The sequence below is a fragment of the Anser cygnoides genome, chromosome 3 (genome assembly GCF_040182565.1).
Source record: "Anser cygnoides isolate HZ-2024a breed goose chromosome 3, Taihu_goose_T2T_genome, whole genome shotgun sequence".
In the NCBI taxonomy this organism is placed as follows: domain Eukaryota; kingdom Metazoa; phylum Chordata; class Aves; order Anseriformes; family Anatidae; genus Anser; species Anser cygnoides.
In genome coordinates, this window is record NC_089875.1 from 10,014,191 (window position 1) to 10,030,689 (window position 16,499).

Sequence of the window (16,499 nt, forward strand, 5' to 3'; positions counted from 1 at the left end):
TTACAAAGTGTACGGTGGTAATGCTGATGTACCCTTTTCTACTGGCTCGACTGGGTTAGGTTTTCCTGTTTTTTCCCCAGATTTTTAGAGTAATACCAGCACGACTTCTATGGTGTAGAGTAGACCTGGAAGGCACAAAGAAATAAGGAACACAATTTTGTGTTCAAGTAAATACAATGAAGCACTTCCTTTTATCTTCAATTAAGAACAAACTGTAAGTTGAGAAATGGCTGGACTGAAATGGAGACTTGTGGAAGGAGAAAGGTGGGGCAATTAGTACTGTCTGCTTTGCAATCGATAATGGGATGTAGTATGAGGATAAAGGGAATGTTTTGGCAGCATATAGCAATTCTTAATAAACTCAGACTAGCAGAATGGGGGCTGAAATCTTTAATGAGAGAAGTAAACTAGTATGTGGCTGGTGCTAGGAGTATGAAGGCAAAAGGAAGGAAATGATGCCAGCAAAAATCTCAGTGGTGGTGGAGAAAGCTAACTGGATGATGTGTGGTCAGTTCAGGTGGATTGATTTCAGACGGTTTGTTCCAGGAATTTCTTCTTTATGTTTGCCAGCAGCTTGATGTATGTATGTACATCCGTGTTTACCCAGCAAAACAAGCTGAGTTTGTTTAAACAGTTTAAATAAATGGTTTGTATGCCCTTGGTTGATTTTTGTCCTGATTAGAAGAACAACTTCTAGATGGAAATAATATAGGTGAAGTAGCTCAAATCTTTACTAAACAGCTGTCACAGGCCTAGTCAATACTTCTGAGCTTTGCTAACATATTTTTGTTTGATTGATTAAGGCTGTAATTTTTTTTTTCCTGTTAAACATGTGCCAGAGCTGTGCTGGGAAAAGAACTCTTCTTCCAGTTTAAGTACGTGTACAATGAGAGCACAATGCCAGGAGAGAAGACCTAAGCTGTAAAAGACCAGATGGATGCAGGCAAGGCTCTGAGATAATAAAGGAGGGCACAACTGAAGGGAAGTTAGTTGAATAAAGCCACAGAGGAGCAAGGAAATTACCTTAGTATATGAATACTGAGGGAATGCAAAGTTAGAATAATTAGAGCTATACTGTGGTTGGTAGTTAAAATGAGGATCAAGCCATTTGCAGAAGCCTTCTAGAGAAGCCTAATTACTTGAAAATCAGTTTCTAATCTTACAAAAAATATATTCTCGGATAGCGGGAAGTCAAGATACAGGGCCCTGCTGGTGGTTTGCTGTCCCAGTGTCTGCCAGTGTAGACAGCCAACATCCCCTCTTCCTGTCAGCAGCTTGGCTGAACAGTGGGAAATCGCCTATTTTTTTTTTTTTTTTAACTTTGCTAAGCAGAACAGACATGGAGAAATGGGTCTGATGGGGGAGCTGTAGTATTTTTTTTTTTCAACATTCTCAGCTCTGTAGTTTGAATAGAATCTGTATCCAGATACATACTAGAAGTAAGAGATGGGAAGGGATGCAAATCTGAGTTAATCTAATAACCTGGTGAACTTCAGGAAACAATGATAGAAAATGAAATAGTAATACAATACTGAGGGGAGATGTTGCAGCCAGTTTTGTAAACGTGTTGTTTCAGCTTTGGGGGTAAGTGGTGTTCAAAAGATGGGGTATTTTGCATGTAAGGGATCAATTATCCTTGGTATTTTGAACAAAAAAGTATGCTTTTTCCTGTGCTTTCAGCAGAATTGCCTGAAATGTTCAGACTTGTAGAAACAAGTTTAGAGGTCACTTATTGTGTGTTTGTATTATTAAGCCCTATCTAAAATCCCTTATCAATTTTGTCACAAATTCAGATTTAGTTGTAACAAGTAGGGGAAAAAAAAGGCATGTGGCATACAGAAAGTGTGTATCTTTTTTTTTTTTTTTTTGGCGAGTAACATCTGAAAGTATACTGGGCTTTTGTTGGTGACTGAAGCTGTGTGAAGAGTCATGGCTTAGATCCCGTAAAGGAAGATTAAGTGTGTATTTCTGGTGCTTTAATTAATTACTTCCGTTGGGACAGTTTAAGACTTCATAATAGTAGCTAGCTCATGTATATCATTTTTCATCATTAGATCTAATATCATTTTGTAACAAGATAGAATTAAGATACACAGGGATGTCCATCCTATTACTGGATACTCTTTAAATTGAGGAAAAAAATGGAAATTTCTTTCTCCAACACAGTTAATAAATGTGATGCATTTTTATTGTATTGAAGTTGTATGTACAAACTGGAATGTATCATTACAGATATTATTGCAAGTTTTATGAATCTGGAAAGCAAATGAACCAACAATGTCCTGAATATAAGTAAAGATACAAACTGTAGAGCCATACATAATTACAATGCCCCAACACAGTGCTTAAATTTAGTTTTAAAGAGAGAATCATTGCTGATGTCTTTGGATCATTAGTGAGTGTATGCAACCCCTGCTCTGTTTTAAGGAACACAGATAAGCCTTTGGGGAAATAATTAAAAAATGCGTAGAGTTGACAGGCCATCTTACGTGTTTTAACTTCACTAAAGCTTGCTTCTATCTGAGGCAAGCACAAGAAAAGAAGTGCTGTTTGGTTCTTCTTTTTGTCTGGTTTTGTTGCGGGAGGAACACATAAATATTCTTGAAATAATTCATACATAACATTTTCAGTTACAGTTCAGTATCCCATAACACTTAAGAGTGACTCTACGTCAGGGGAAATAATGCATGCATAACTGCATGTTCCTCAGTGCTGATGTGGCTATCACTGTCAGTCTTTGGTGTGTGAAGTCACTCTCGCTCAAATGTTTAATTCCATCTTCAGGCATCTTAATGGCTGTTGTGATGGACGGACACCTGGACATCCCCATCAGGCTTCTGTCCCGCTGTACAGCTGAATTAGCTGAGGTTGCTCTTCCACTCAGTTATATCGATCTTAAACCAGCACAGTGCAGTGGAGAATCAAGACCTCTGAAGGATATTTATTCCAACAGTTTGCAAGTAACTCGTGTACTAATGGAACAATGGGGCCTCAGTACATGGGATTATTTTGCTAATATCATCAGAGGATTTGCTTCTGCAAGTTATAGTAGTCCATCAAGTGAGACCCTATTACACACTCTTTTATTAAGAGTGGCATTCAACCACAAAACAGTAGCTTCTAAAAACTAGTAAACTGTTTTTTTCTTTCCTCAGTGAATGTATGCTTGAGTGATGCCAGAAGCATACTAAAGTTGTAATCTGGTATTTAAAAAAACAGCTTTCTTGGCTAAATATTTTAAGTAATCTTATTATCTGGAATTTAGGTTTGAATTTAATATCCTACAATCTACTCATCTGGGTGCCTTTTTCAAATGTTTCCCACTAACATTTATTAATGTTCTTTTTGGCTTTTGTAGGTGGCCAAGAAAAATAACAGCAGCTTGTTATGCTGATAACCCTAGTATTTTCAAGGAATTACAAATATAAAACAGGAAAATGCAAAGAAGGAAAATGGACAACCTGTATAATAGAAACACACTGGTTTTGCAAGTACTGATGCGAAATATAGGCTTCCAAACGCCTACTGAACATATATACATTCCCTGCATGAGAAAATAAGATGCTACATGGTACTTGAAACAGGACCTTTTTTTAACATTAAAAAAAATACACTTCATTGAAAGTTAACAAAAATAACTTAAAATTTTGAGAAGCAAGACAAGTCCTTGTTCGGACGGAAACTCCATTTGCCTACGTTTTGCGTAAAGTAAGGCTATTAGCCTAAACTGGTGGCTTTTCCAACTTTTTTTGGCTAGAAGTCCGTAAAACATGTCAGTTGACTGAAAAGAGTGTTCCTTTCTTAATGACCTTTTGTCTGCGAATCCCTGAAACGCTGGTTGAACATCACTGGCGCAAAATCTATCCTCACAGACTGGCGAGTTTCTACAAAATTGGGTTACAACAGCATCTAAAGGCAAATAACAAAGCTGAGAGTTTCTGAACATTCTTGCTGCATCGTGGCTTCAAGTCATACTCTTAGTTATTAACACTTTAGTTTTATTCTTTAATCTTGAAAAATAAAATGAGGCACTAATATGGTACTGCTTGTTTGTGTCGGAGTACCCCGGCACTTTGGTTTTCTGGGGCTTGACACAATGAGCCAAGGGAAAGGACTATTTTTGTGACACTGACAGTTTATCCTCTGTGTCTTACGGACAAACATGCAGGGTAAGATCACTAATGCAATGGAACAACTTAATTTCGATGAACTTGAATGCTGATACAAGTTTCCTACTATGCATTTACTATGCAGTTTACAGTACCTACTTAACATTCATCTGTTTAGCTGCACTGAGCTCCATGCCAGTCTTGAATCTGAAAAAAACATCACTTGAATCAATGGGAGTTGTATCTGAATGCAGATTTTCATCTAAAAATACTTAAAAGATTTTTTTTTAACCTGAAATAATAGAGAGGCTTAAGTGGGTCTCTTGAGATTTCTGTAAAGAAAGATGTAATCCTTGGATAAAAAAGAAAACAATATACCAAATTCAAACCTAAAGCACTTCCCCTGCTCCCCCTTCTACAGACTCCCAAAAGTATGATTTTTAAAACCGTATGTTTTAATGACTAACTACTCTTTTGAACGCAATATTAAAATAAATAAGATAGCATAGTACAGAGAAACATGCCTCCAAGTCATATAGCCATTGTGCAACGAAACCATTCCTCTGAAGATGAAGCAAGATCATTAAAAGAAATAAGTTATTCTATAGGCAATTTACGCTTTGATGTTTTTCCAATAGTTCCTTTACTAGTTTCTCCAAGGAGAAGAGATGTTCATCCACGTCTTCTGGTACGAGGTTTCTCATAGAGTTAGCGAGTTCAAACAGGTATTCTGTGTTTCTTCCGCTGGGACCAACCGCATTAATAATCTGTTCAGCAATTTCTTCTAGAGGCGCGGGACCAAGGTAGTTAGGGTTATCGCAAGTTCCAATGTACAGTAATACATCAAATGGTTTTATTGATGAGTCTTTTGGATAGAAAATGACAGTTGTAGTCCTGTAGCCTCCTTTCTCTCTGAAATCTAGGTATGCCTTGACTTCACATTCTTTTCCAGCTGGCAATCTGTAAGCAACACCCCATACACACCCCTGTTGAAGGAAATAAGAAAAGAAAAACCCAAGCAGAGTTTAAAAGCATACTCAGAAATTAATGTATTTGTTTAATTTCGGTAAAACTTTCTTTGCATTTTATCTTCCATTTTCAGTCTTGTAACTATTTCTAAACTGTTCTTATAAAGAGTCCCATATTAAAAGGGCTGATCTATTTAGGAAATTTTAGATCAAAATAGCAATTATGCAGATTGATCCTCCACCCTCTTCCTGATGCCAAGGCCTTTCTTATGAAACAATTTCTTGTTGCAATTAAATTTGAAATAGTGAATAGCCTTTGTGGGCTTCTGAAGACTGACTATTAAAGAGCTGGTAGGAAGGACACACAGTGTCTTCCTGACCTCACAAAGATAACAGAGTGGAAATGAAAATTGTAAAGAGTACCAAATTCGAAGTAATTTTGACCAAGTCTTGTCTCTGTTTAGTTACATGTTCAGTTTTAAGGATACGGGTGTCACTTCTGTCACACACATTTGGCAGGAGGAGGGTGGTAATGCTACTGTGCTGATACTGAACCTGAGAAGAAAATTCTGGGATAAACCTTCAGTTTGCACAACTGGGACATAGCCAGCTCCTCAGCAAACACTGCTGGGATTAATTTCATCACTGTCTTAGTAAATCTGATTATTTCTTCATCATCCTCATGGATAAAATCTCTGAGAAAGCATTTAACTGTGGTGTGAATTAGTTATACTCCCTTACAGAGTTTTGTATGGGCAGATGAGTGAGATCTGAGTAGGGACAGATTAACAGGATGTTGTTGGCTTTTGTTTGTTTTGTTGTAAGTAGCACAGGCAAATGGTTACGGTCTGTTATCCCTTACAGGCTACACACTGTTTCTTATGAATGCTGCTTTAAACTAAACGATAATCAGTTTTGTCTACTGCCAACATCAAATGTGGGTTCTTCCTGCAGTGAAGCTGGTACACACATCAGTGCTACAGTAATGATGACAAAACAATTAACTTTTTTTTTCCTTAAAATGAGACCTTGGTATTTAGTCATAATAATGGTGGGGTGGTGACGTTTGTTATTGAGAGTTAGTTTGGCAGTCAGACCTTAACAAGCAGGTCAAAGGCATTTCATTAAGAAAAAATGCACAGGAGGCATTTCCTATGGCACCCTCTGTAGATGGCCACACCATTACATGTGCTGCTGCCAAGAGCAGCCCTGGGGAGTACAAAAAGGGGTCCTTGCTTCCCCTCGGCTGCTTGTGGTGTGGGTTTGCTACAGCTGTCTGCATGGGATGCAGCAGCGCTACGCCCGGTCCCTTCTGCACGTGCTGTGCGCTTGACTTAAATCGGCCACGTAGATGTACCTTGTGGGTAGGAAAATCTCTGCAGGTGTGGTGGGAACAGGGGCTGCGTAACACTTGGTTGAAGCAGGCAAGTGCTGCTAGTTCATTCATTTTGTTTTCAGTGTAGGGGATCCCTATTTCAGATGATGAAAAATTAAAACCCGGAAATCTGACAAGCGCACAGTGTTCCTTTTCAGTGTGGTTTCCTCTTAACTGGTGCAGAAATGCAGACGGAGCAAATTAAACTAACTCTCCAAGCTAGACGCTTCCAAACTGTGCTGTGCCTATCGCCAGTGAAAAAGGATGCATGGCTGCCACTGAGCTGAGGGCTGGCAATGCCAATGACAGAAAGCACCGCTGCTGCTGCTGCTGCTGCCACCACCGTGCTCGGGGCAGGGGACATAACAGCTGCAGGCTGCTGAAGTGGGGTCAACATAAGGTTACCTTCTGAAGCTGCAGAATGAGTTACTGGAATTAAAGGACATTACTTGTCACAGTATTCGGTGTCTATGTGTGAGGTGTGATTATCTGGCTGTACCAGATTCTGGAGAAAAGGGAAAAAAATAAAAAACACCAAACAAACAAAACTGGTTTGCTAAGGGGAAAAAAGTTTCTATGGCAACAAGTAAGTTTGCTTAACAATAGAAACCGAGTGACAACAAACATAACCATTCTTTGTTTATATGGAAGTCTGTGTAACATAATGGTACCCAGCAGTACAGCAACGTGAAAAAAACTCTTACTAGAAAGGTACAGAAAATCACAATGAGAGACAGTGCATTGCATTTTGCTGGTTTTGCTAACTGCACAAACAGATGAACTTTACGATTACAGTTAAACTTACCTCTATCTGTGGCTGCTATTTCGGGGCATAGGTTGATAAGACAACATTATCATAACCGTACAGATAAGCTACTGTAAATAAAAACTAATGACTGCCAAAATACCCATCCTCCCTGTCTTCCAGCCTTGTGTTGTGTGGCCTTGCTCCAGCCCTGCTCCTCACCTGCTCTGGAGGCAGCAGTACCTGCAGGGACACACTCCCTTCAAGCGTCAAGCAGCTGGATGGACATGACCATCACAGCAAGGCACCGAACACAGCAGCTCTGCTGCACTGAGGGTCTGCAGGGACTGGGGGAGCACCTGTACCCAAGGTCTACCATCAAATAATCTCCCAGGGCTTCCCAGCCTCATGAGTCCTGTCCTGGCTGGTGAGCAGTCCAACCAAGAGCTCTCTGGTGCGTAAGATCCCTAAAAGTAATGTAGTAGTTGTAGTAGCATGCAGTTGTAAAGATAGGTTCATTATTATCAAACAGAATTAGGACTGGGTAAAGGCAGAAAAATCTTAGTTTTCCTACAACTTACATGACTGAAAGCGTAGGCCTGGTTTCACCTCTCCTCCCTCTCACAACCCAGACATTTCCCTTGTGCTTTTCTAAGTGAGACCCAAGTAACAAGTTGAAAGATGAGCAAGAACAGTAGACTCAGGCCAAAGATATTTTTTTCCTACACAGGAGCTTATTTCACGTTACGTAGAAACTAAATGTAGAGTTGTGGCATTTAATTCCTTAAGCATTTTATCTCTGTAGCAAAAAATAAGGCAAAGACATCTCATTTTTAACACTAATATTATCTTGGTGTGTTTCAGTTTTTATTTTGGGAGGCTAAGATTGTGGTTCTAACGCAACATCTAATGTCTAATATCAGTGTGTCTTCAACGCTGTAAATATGCCGCTGGATAGCTGAAGTGACTCTTCAGGACAATACTTAAAAATTTACCTTTCATAATAACAGACCGAAACTACTTCCAGTTGCTTAGTTTAGACTGATGGATTTATTTGAAATAATGAATAGTCATTGGTGTAGCTCCAAGGAATTTTGAGAGAACGTTTCACTGCAGTAAAGATAACTCAATTATTGGGTTGTAGAGAAGCAAAATTAACAGAGACTTACTACACAGGCTGGGAACACAATAGGACAGTCTGTACACTACAGAGACAGGAGTACTGTACCTCAGGGTCTTCAACCAGAGTCACAACTCTTCCAGGCTAAAATTAAAAGAAAACCATCATTAGTTCAGTAAGAAGCTTTCATTGTAAATCACTGATGACAATTAATTAAAGCAAAACTATGTTGAATGCACCTTCCTCAGTCACGTTGCTTCTTCTCAGGACTACGCTGTATTTTTTTCTCTATAATGACAGTGAGGTGAACCTTCTCACTTGTAGACAAAAAGTTTATACACAGTCATGGAAAAGAATGTAACATCGAAATCTAGCTTGCATACCCTAAGCAAGGTACTACCATTTCTGGTTTGGCTTGCACTAACTGGATTTTAGAAAATGTTAATTATACGCTGTGACACATGGCAACTCCTAGGTTTAAAAGCACTGTGCAAATTAGATGGTTTTGAAAACATACAGCAAAGAAATCTGCTAGTAATTTTTAGTAAGACGAAACTCTTTATGTTAGTACTGTGTTACTCAAAGTTGAAAAAAAAAGGGGGGGGTTGTGCAGAAGACTGTTTTCCTCCTCTTTTCCCCCTCCCAGCTCCTTCTGTCTTACTGGGCAGAGGGAGGATACCTTTAGAATGGCTTCTTTTTCCTATGAGTAGCTTGCAGGAAGAGTAGGAAGCCAGTTTGTAAATACAGAAAAGATAATTAATGATTATTTTTTTGTATGACCTGGAGAATCATAGAATATCCCGAGTTGGGAGGGACCCACAAGGATCAATGAGACCAACCACTAAATAACAGCATTTTAAAATATAAACATAAAACACTGTGAGGAAATTACTACATCCGTAGTGTAAAATTGCTGATTTTAGCATCAGATCAGTGTGCAAGTGTCTTTGGTTTGCTGTAAGGGAAAGCAGAGACGCTGCCATTCATTCAATTGTAGTCTAGGACAGAAATTAATTTTCTTAGGAGCTACAAAGATAATCTGAACTCGGTGTACATACATGTCTTTCACTTAGTTTTTGCTAGCTTTCATTCTTCTACTACTACATCATTTCAGTCTTTTTCTGACTCATCTGTAGTAGTTTCATTGACATATCAGTGCTTTTCTGTTTGCTTAGTCTATACCTGTATTTCTCTCTCTCACACAGTAATAACATAGGTCTTTGCCTTCGCTAAGCCTTTGGAAAGCCCTACTTTCTTTTCATAACAAACAAAATATGAAATTTAGTTTTTACAGAACACTTAACAGATACCATCAACTATAGATACTATTTATTAAATGTTGGATCTTTTATAATCTTAAAGGCTGTTTATTTATAAGCTCTGAGGTGCTGTATTTTTTCATTCTCATGCCACTCTTCACCCAGCTTCAGCCATTTGTTTCTGATCTGATTGATAAAATAAGGCAACAAGACTAAGAAAATACTAAAATGATTGCTATTTGAGTACATTGAGGAAACAGCTCTATACAATTAAGCAAGATAACTGAGGTGTTTCTTTATAAAAAGCATGACATAGGAAATGCACATGTTCATCTTAGTCTATTTGAAAACAGTCTCAATCAATAAATTACCTGGAGCTGTTTTGCTGTCATTCAGTTTTTAATCTCAAAGGAAGCTAGTTAACACACTGCACTAATAATAGTACTGAAGGGCTCACCTTGAGTTATGCTAAATATATCATTGACTGTTTATTTAGAGAGTGCGTCTTAACGAATCTCGTCCGGACAAGAATACTGAACTCAGTCTAGGTGTTCTCTCTTTTAATAGACGGGAAATTCTGATGATCAAATGTTTTGCTAAATGTTTTAGGTTTAACAAACTGGGAACAAACACTACCAAAACTGCCATAGTTAGATAAAGACCCATGGTCTGTCATCCTGTCTGTTTTAGGCTCTTTTCCGAAGTACCTGATGCTGTTAAAGAAACACATGCACACAAACATTTATGTAAGAAGCTGTTGGTGGGTATATATGCATGCATGGGTATTAGCACAAACAGGAGCAGTTCATCCACAATACTTTCTCCTGACTGTCAGTCACAGCATTAAAACCTATACCTAGGCCTTACTGTCTTAGCTACCACAATATCACTTTTCTACTTATTTGCCCAGTTTGTTTTAAGCCCTTTTATATAGTCTCTGCCAAATCTCATGGCAGTGAGTTCTGCAATTTAAATACGTATTTTATTAGTTTTGTTTGTTCTCTTTTCCTTGAGCCTTCTTTCCTGATAATTTTAAGTATTTCTCATTCTGATACTAGGAAAAATAGTTGATTCTTGCTGTCCATTCACTTTCTCCATACATTCATTCTTTTACGATGCAACTCTCACTCCTGCCTTTTTTATTTACCAAACAGAAGAGTTCATTTGTCTTCATACAGAAGCAACCTCTCTCTGGCCGGGATGACTGACCCTCTCTACACACTCACACATATTTCTGTCATCCAGCCGTGCCGTAATCATTCCAAGACAGAGTATCTGGTACTTCACAAAATTGTCAAGATACAGCTGTGCTTATTGGCTCACGTGCTAGTCACCCTCCCCCCCAATTATTCATTTTCTAATGATTCAACATATAAGAAAAGCTGTCTTTACAAGAATAAAAATAATAAAACTATCCATAATGACACTGAGTTAGCTTCTCAGCTCTGACAGATAATTCAGAATACGTATGTGTGTACGTATATACATATGGCTGTTTTCTATATGGCCATCAGCTTCTTCCATAGTCGTTAACACTTCTCTAACTTGTCTTCTCCATAGTGGTCACTAAGAATTTGTAAATTGTAGATTAAGGAGACATTTTGTGATGTGGAACCACTTTCTCTGTATTACCAGCAATGCCTGTATCTGAAGCCTAACTAATAAATGTAAAACACTGAAACAGTAAAGTTAAAAAGTTCTGAAAGCAGCGAAGTACTGAGGAGTAGTTCATCTTCAAATTGGCTGTGTGATGAAAGAACAATCTGTTTGTCTAGGTAAGGCCAGGATATGTGTTTTATTGGTTTGTAGAGTCTGTCTTGCATGGAACTGCCTAAACCAAACACCATTACAGAACCACAGGTATTACCCTTGCCAGCTAAGTAAAGAAAGTAATGCATCTGTAAATGACTGGCTATATAATATAAACCAAAATGATTTCTGTTGTGCCCAAGGAGTACTGCCAAGGGCAAACCTCCTAAATCAGGTGTCTTTGAGAAATTCCTATCAGTTCTGTGCAGCCTGCAGTTCCTTAGGTCTAGCTGATGTGTCCTATGAAACTGAAGTAAGATCTTCCATGGCCATGCTAGATTGTTTTCAGTGGTACCATAAAGTGCTCAGGTACTAAAATTACTGAATATTTACTGATTGAAGAATCAATTAGTTTTGGCATCTGGGTGTGAAAATAAGGTGGAATAAAAGGGAGTGTTACCTTAGAAATGATTTTAGTTTGATTACCTCTTGAAAATTTTCAGAAAGGGGAACAAAAGTTTGCTAGTAAGTAGGAATATAATAATTTGAAATGGTTTCCTTAAAGAACAAGATCATTTAAACAAAGAGGAGCTTTTTGCGCTTCATTTTCCTGCGCCTAGTGATAGCATAACAGGAGCTGTCTGTCCATCCTCCCCTAAGCCCCTTGCTGGGGACATCCAGTGGAGCTGGGGTTGATTTCCAAAGGCTGGCAATCCTGGATTTTCACTGCCCCAGAACAGACAGTAGAGAAATGCGGAGGCTAGCAGGATCCTGTAACACCTTCACAGTGAATCTTATTTGGACAGTTTCCTGATGGGACTTCTTTTCTCCATTTCACATTTAACAAACTAAAAGCCCTTCATCATCTTAAAACAATTTAACTGTAAGCTGAATTACTCTGTATAAACTTGGTAACCCCATGTCAGACTGCACATGTGGGAGTCCCATGGGGGTTAACAGCGGGCAGCAGGAGCTAAATTAATCATGTCATCAAGTTTCCTTAGTGTTTTTTTTTTTTTCCCAAAGCAAATCCAAAGGTTAGCTACAGAGTCTCTAGCAGATCCAGATACACACCGACAGCCAGCATGTCAGAGCTGCCACTGCACCAGGCAGCAAAGCTGGGGAGCAGCTACAGCAAATGGGAAGGGGATTACAAGGAGAACCCGCCAAACTGTGCTGTTTGCCTGCAGAAAGCTCTCAGTGTGGTTTGAACCATATTGTACTAACAGTGGTTTCACACTTCAGCCCTTGCTTGTATTTGCACTTCAGTGCTGTTCCTATGGTTTACAGCAGGACGAAGAACTTGTCTCACACGAGGAAAAGGGCAGAACCGAAGCACGCAGTCCTACCTCAGCACTGCTCTGAGACGTGGCTCTTATTACCTTGTACAGAACAGCCGTGAAAAAAAACAGGGTCTATGGGCACACACGTCTCCGGGCTCTTCAGAGAGCTGCTGAACGTTGTAATAGTTCAGATTAATGCATCTGGGTGAGATTATGCCCCCACATTTTATATTAGTTGAGCAAGTCTGAATAATTTTAGCAAATCTTGAAACCTGGGAATGTTTTAGGGAACTGGAGCAGTAACAAGAATTCAGTATTTTTAAAGTATAAAATTAGTAGCCTAAGGAACTGTAGATTATTCTGATACTGTTGGAAGAAAAACAGAACTGTTATGTTGAGAATCTCTCAAACAATGAACGCTAAAAATACAGTTTGTGAATATGAAAAGCTGGTTATTTCAGAAAAGGAGCTGGGATTATTATCATAGTGTGAGCTCTCTGCTTTGTTATTGGAAAAAGAGAAAAGTTTAACATGTTGATGATGTTTTTAACACCACTCTCTTCTCTCCCGCCCCCCCCCCCCCCCCAAAAAAAAAAAACAAAAAAAAACCAGTTGAATATAGAAAGTGATTACGCAGGAATCACACTTCAGGAGATTTGGAAACACTGGAAAGTCCAAGAGGTGACCAAAACCAGCAATGCACAGGTTAGAAAGCCAACCTTACTGGATGAGGTTTAGGAAGCTTTGAACCTTATTTTTTAGGAGTGAAAATACTAAGATACGCTTTGATTATATTGTATTAAAAAATACACAACTTCCCCCTCATTCCAGTCTGAGAGGTTTTATGTGAATCAGGCAGGACTGTATTCCTGTTGCCATTTTTTCTAAAGCTTGGAGTAAGAAATCTGAATTTGCCATTTATGCAAACAACCCTTCTTACTTACTCAGGTCTCTCTAAGCCAATGGCTCTTTTTTTCAGGGAACACTTATTGCCTGGTAAGATTCAAGCGGCTTTAAAGTAATGTTTGCACTAATCCAACAAAAATCTTAAGTAGAGCTAATGCATAAATTCAGGAATATTTTGAAAAACAAAATTCTTTTTTTTCTGCACTCTGTTCTTAAAAAACTTTTTTCTAATTTATCATCCTGTAAACTACAAGATATGGCACCACAATGAAACATCACTTTATAACTAGTTAACCTTCTTACTACAACATAAGTTGAGCAGTTCAAAGTACAAGTACAGGGTCAACTGAGTTTTGCACTAAAAGCTTGCAGCCATTGTATGTAAAAGTGCTCTGTATGTTTTTGTTGCGCTGACCGTGGAATGTTGTAGCAACTCGTGTTTTCAGGAGGGCCTTTTTTAACTTGCTGGCTAGAATTTCAGTGCTGTTCTTTAAAATGCATTAGTATCGAAGGACCAGTTTCACTTGTAGTTCACCCACAAGAGACGTCATCTCCGATGTCACAGAGGTTTTAATGATTTTATAGCAGCGATTATTTGGCCTGGTTAAATGGGAAGTCTCCACGGTGTGCTTCTCAGCATTCACTGAGGGAGCCTCTTTGCCTTGGAAGTAACAGCAACAATTCACGGACTGCAGCAATGCAAGAGGGCATTAACTTGTTTGATTCTGAGAAAAAAAGTGTATTTGTTAATGCTAAGTGTTTCTGTAAACAAAAATAAAATGTATTACCCAGTTTGCATAAACAATAATGCGTTGTTTCTAAACAGAAATAGACCAGTGCATGGGCACTGTTGGTTTTTTTGTTTGTTTGTTTTAAGGCTCTGTATGCTTGCAGATGATGGTTCTGGGCATGACCTGGGCTGGGGCAGAAATACAAAGAATTAAGCTTCGTGGAACAAAGGTTGTGCTAGTTGCTAGCAACCTGGCATGGCCATTTTGCAAGATTTTCCAAATTTGCAGAAACACACTCTGGGTATCCCCTGAATTTCAGCTAGCCCAAAATAAGGTAATACAGTGGGGTCTCCAGGGATACCTGCAGAAAGGAAGAACTTGCCTGTGAGGGTTTTATTACTTTCTGAAGCGCAAAGAGAGGACTTTCTCTACCGATGTAAAAATACTGCTTTAAAGCCTGGCTTCCCAAGTTCAGGAGGCTTATGGATCAGCCACTCTTATGCCCCACCTGAACAACATTTGCATGTTTTTTTCAGGACTCCCAAATTCAGGAAAGGAATAGAAATGTCACAGCGCTCACACAAACACAGTTTGAAGAGGGATGACTGGTGAGTGAGGAATCAGGGTTCCTACTGAGAAAGCACTGGGCTGTCCAGCCAGCATCCCCTCTTATTCAGCCACGTGCAGCTGGAGGAACGCTTACTCAGAGTGACTTTGTGCTGGTAAGTACTGTGCAAGCTATTCTGTGGTCTCTGAGGTGGTAATTAGTGCTAGTTGGGACTAAATGAAAATTTCTTCCACGCTACATGTAGCATGCTGTTTTATTTATGAAAAGAATCCTTATGCTTTTGCTAGGGGTGCTCTTCCAAAATTACATTCCAGCTTTAGAGTGGAGTCACCAGGGCCGACAGCTGCTTTAGCAAGCATCAGGAAAACAAGTTTACACTATACAAAACCAACATTCAAAGTAGGTAAATTGTTAGAGAGCTGAACCCAAGTATCAGTTTCTGTACATATATGATCAGTTTGCATTTCTGATGACTCAGCCGTGAGCAGCATCTGCAGCTGTAAATAACATAGTCCTGCCACATCAAAGGCATTCATCTAACCCACTGGGTGGTTCTGTAACCTATTGTTTCTTTAGCATTTGTCGAGCCATTCAGAATTACGTGAGGGCGATAGCCCCTGTATGGGGAGGGTGATGCAGGCTCCCACAGCAGAGAAAAACTATTATTCTCATGCCAGTGGCTAAAAACTACATATGTTCCAATGAAATGGGAAGTGCTTGCTTCTGGATTTTTAGGTTTTTGGTAGTTTTTCTGACCAGTAAATAAGCTTCTTCCTTCAAGTAAAAAAGTAAGAAAGATGAAAAACAACAGCAAGGTAGCTACTCAGGTGCACAGGTCTGGCCTTCACTTACCAACCAGCCTTTCTCCCCAAAGCCAGACACCCACACCATGCAGTATTTTAAATATTTAGAATATTTTGATTAATGTCTGTATAAATGAGTGAGCAGCACAGTTATTTTTCCACTATTAAAATGGAGTGATGGTTATTTTTGTTATCATTTTCCTGTCAGAAGTTCATTAGAAGTTTTTTTCATTGACAGCAGAGAATCCAGGAGAAAATGAATCCTCAAACTTTCAAAAGTATGTAAAAAAAAAAAGGGGGGGGGGGGGTCAAACTGGGGATATTTATCCCGGGTAGCTGACAAGGGACGACCCGAGTGCCTGCCCTCGGCAGGCATCAGGTGCTGCCCAGGTGCACTCGTCAGGTAAGAAGGAAAAGGTCCACGGACAGGCGGCACAGCCGCGCTCCGACGGGCGCTGCCGGCCCCCGGAGGCGCAGCAGGGAGCCGGGCTGAGCCGTGCCGAGCCCGGTGGGGCCGTTCCCCAGCCCGTGCCCGCGCTGCGGGCGGACGGACGCAGCCCGGCCCGCCGCCGCCTCACCTTGCCCGGCACGCCGCGGTGGTCGGTGCTGCCCTGCCAGAAGCGGCGGCTGTAGCCGCGGATGCGCCCCACCATCTTCTCCTCGAAGGGGAAGTCCACCTTCCAGATGAGGGAGCCGTAGCCGAACACCCACATGGCCGCCGCCCGCCGCGCTGCCCCGACTGCGGGCGGGGCCGGGCCGGGCCGGCCGCGGGGCCTGCGCGCTGCGAGCGGGGCGGGCACGGGGGGACGGCACTGGGGGGGTCCCGGCCCCCAGCCGCGGCCCTGAGGCCCGAGCCACCGCCCCCACAGCGCCGCCTCCCCGG

The 16,499-nt window shown here is 40.3% G+C and overlaps 2 protein-coding genes across 4 annotated transcripts in view; one reads left to right on the forward strand and one right to left on the reverse strand.

Annotated features, from left to right (window-relative positions):
• ASB3 (ankyrin repeat and SOCS box containing 3) overlaps window positions 1–16,499 on the forward strand; it is a 32,675-nt gene that overhangs the window by 1,799 nt on the left and 14,377 nt on the right. Inside the window, exons 2-3 of one of the 2 annotated variants that reach the window (XM_066995432.1) lie at window positions 7,381–7,651; window positions 14,782–14,967. The gene's annotated coding sequence lies outside the window, so the exon portion shown is untranslated. Of the gene's footprint in view, window positions 1–5,132; window positions 7,652–14,781; window positions 14,968–16,499 lie in introns of those variants that run through there. The other variant, XM_013191040.3, reaches the window with a different exon arrangement.
• On the reverse strand, window positions 2,171–16,466 carry CHAC2 (ChaC glutathione specific gamma-glutamylcyclotransferase 2). 2 transcript variants are annotated; one of them, XM_048078950.2, is made up of 3 exons: window positions 16,195–16,466; window positions 8,426–8,461; window positions 2,171–5,095 (listed from the first exon to the last, which is right to left on the reverse strand). In XM_048078950.2, exons 1-3 carry the CDS (start codon window positions 16,327–16,329, stop codon window positions 4,712–4,714), a joined length of 555 nt encoding a protein of 184 aa, XP_047934907.1. In that variant the 5' UTR covers window positions 16,330–16,466; the 3' UTR covers window positions 2,171–4,711. The 2 variants fall into 2 exon arrangements, 1 of the variants encoding a protein (XP_047934907.1); XR_010830850.1 differs by having other exon boundaries at window positions 4,923–5,095; window positions 8,367–8,461; window positions 16,195–16,308.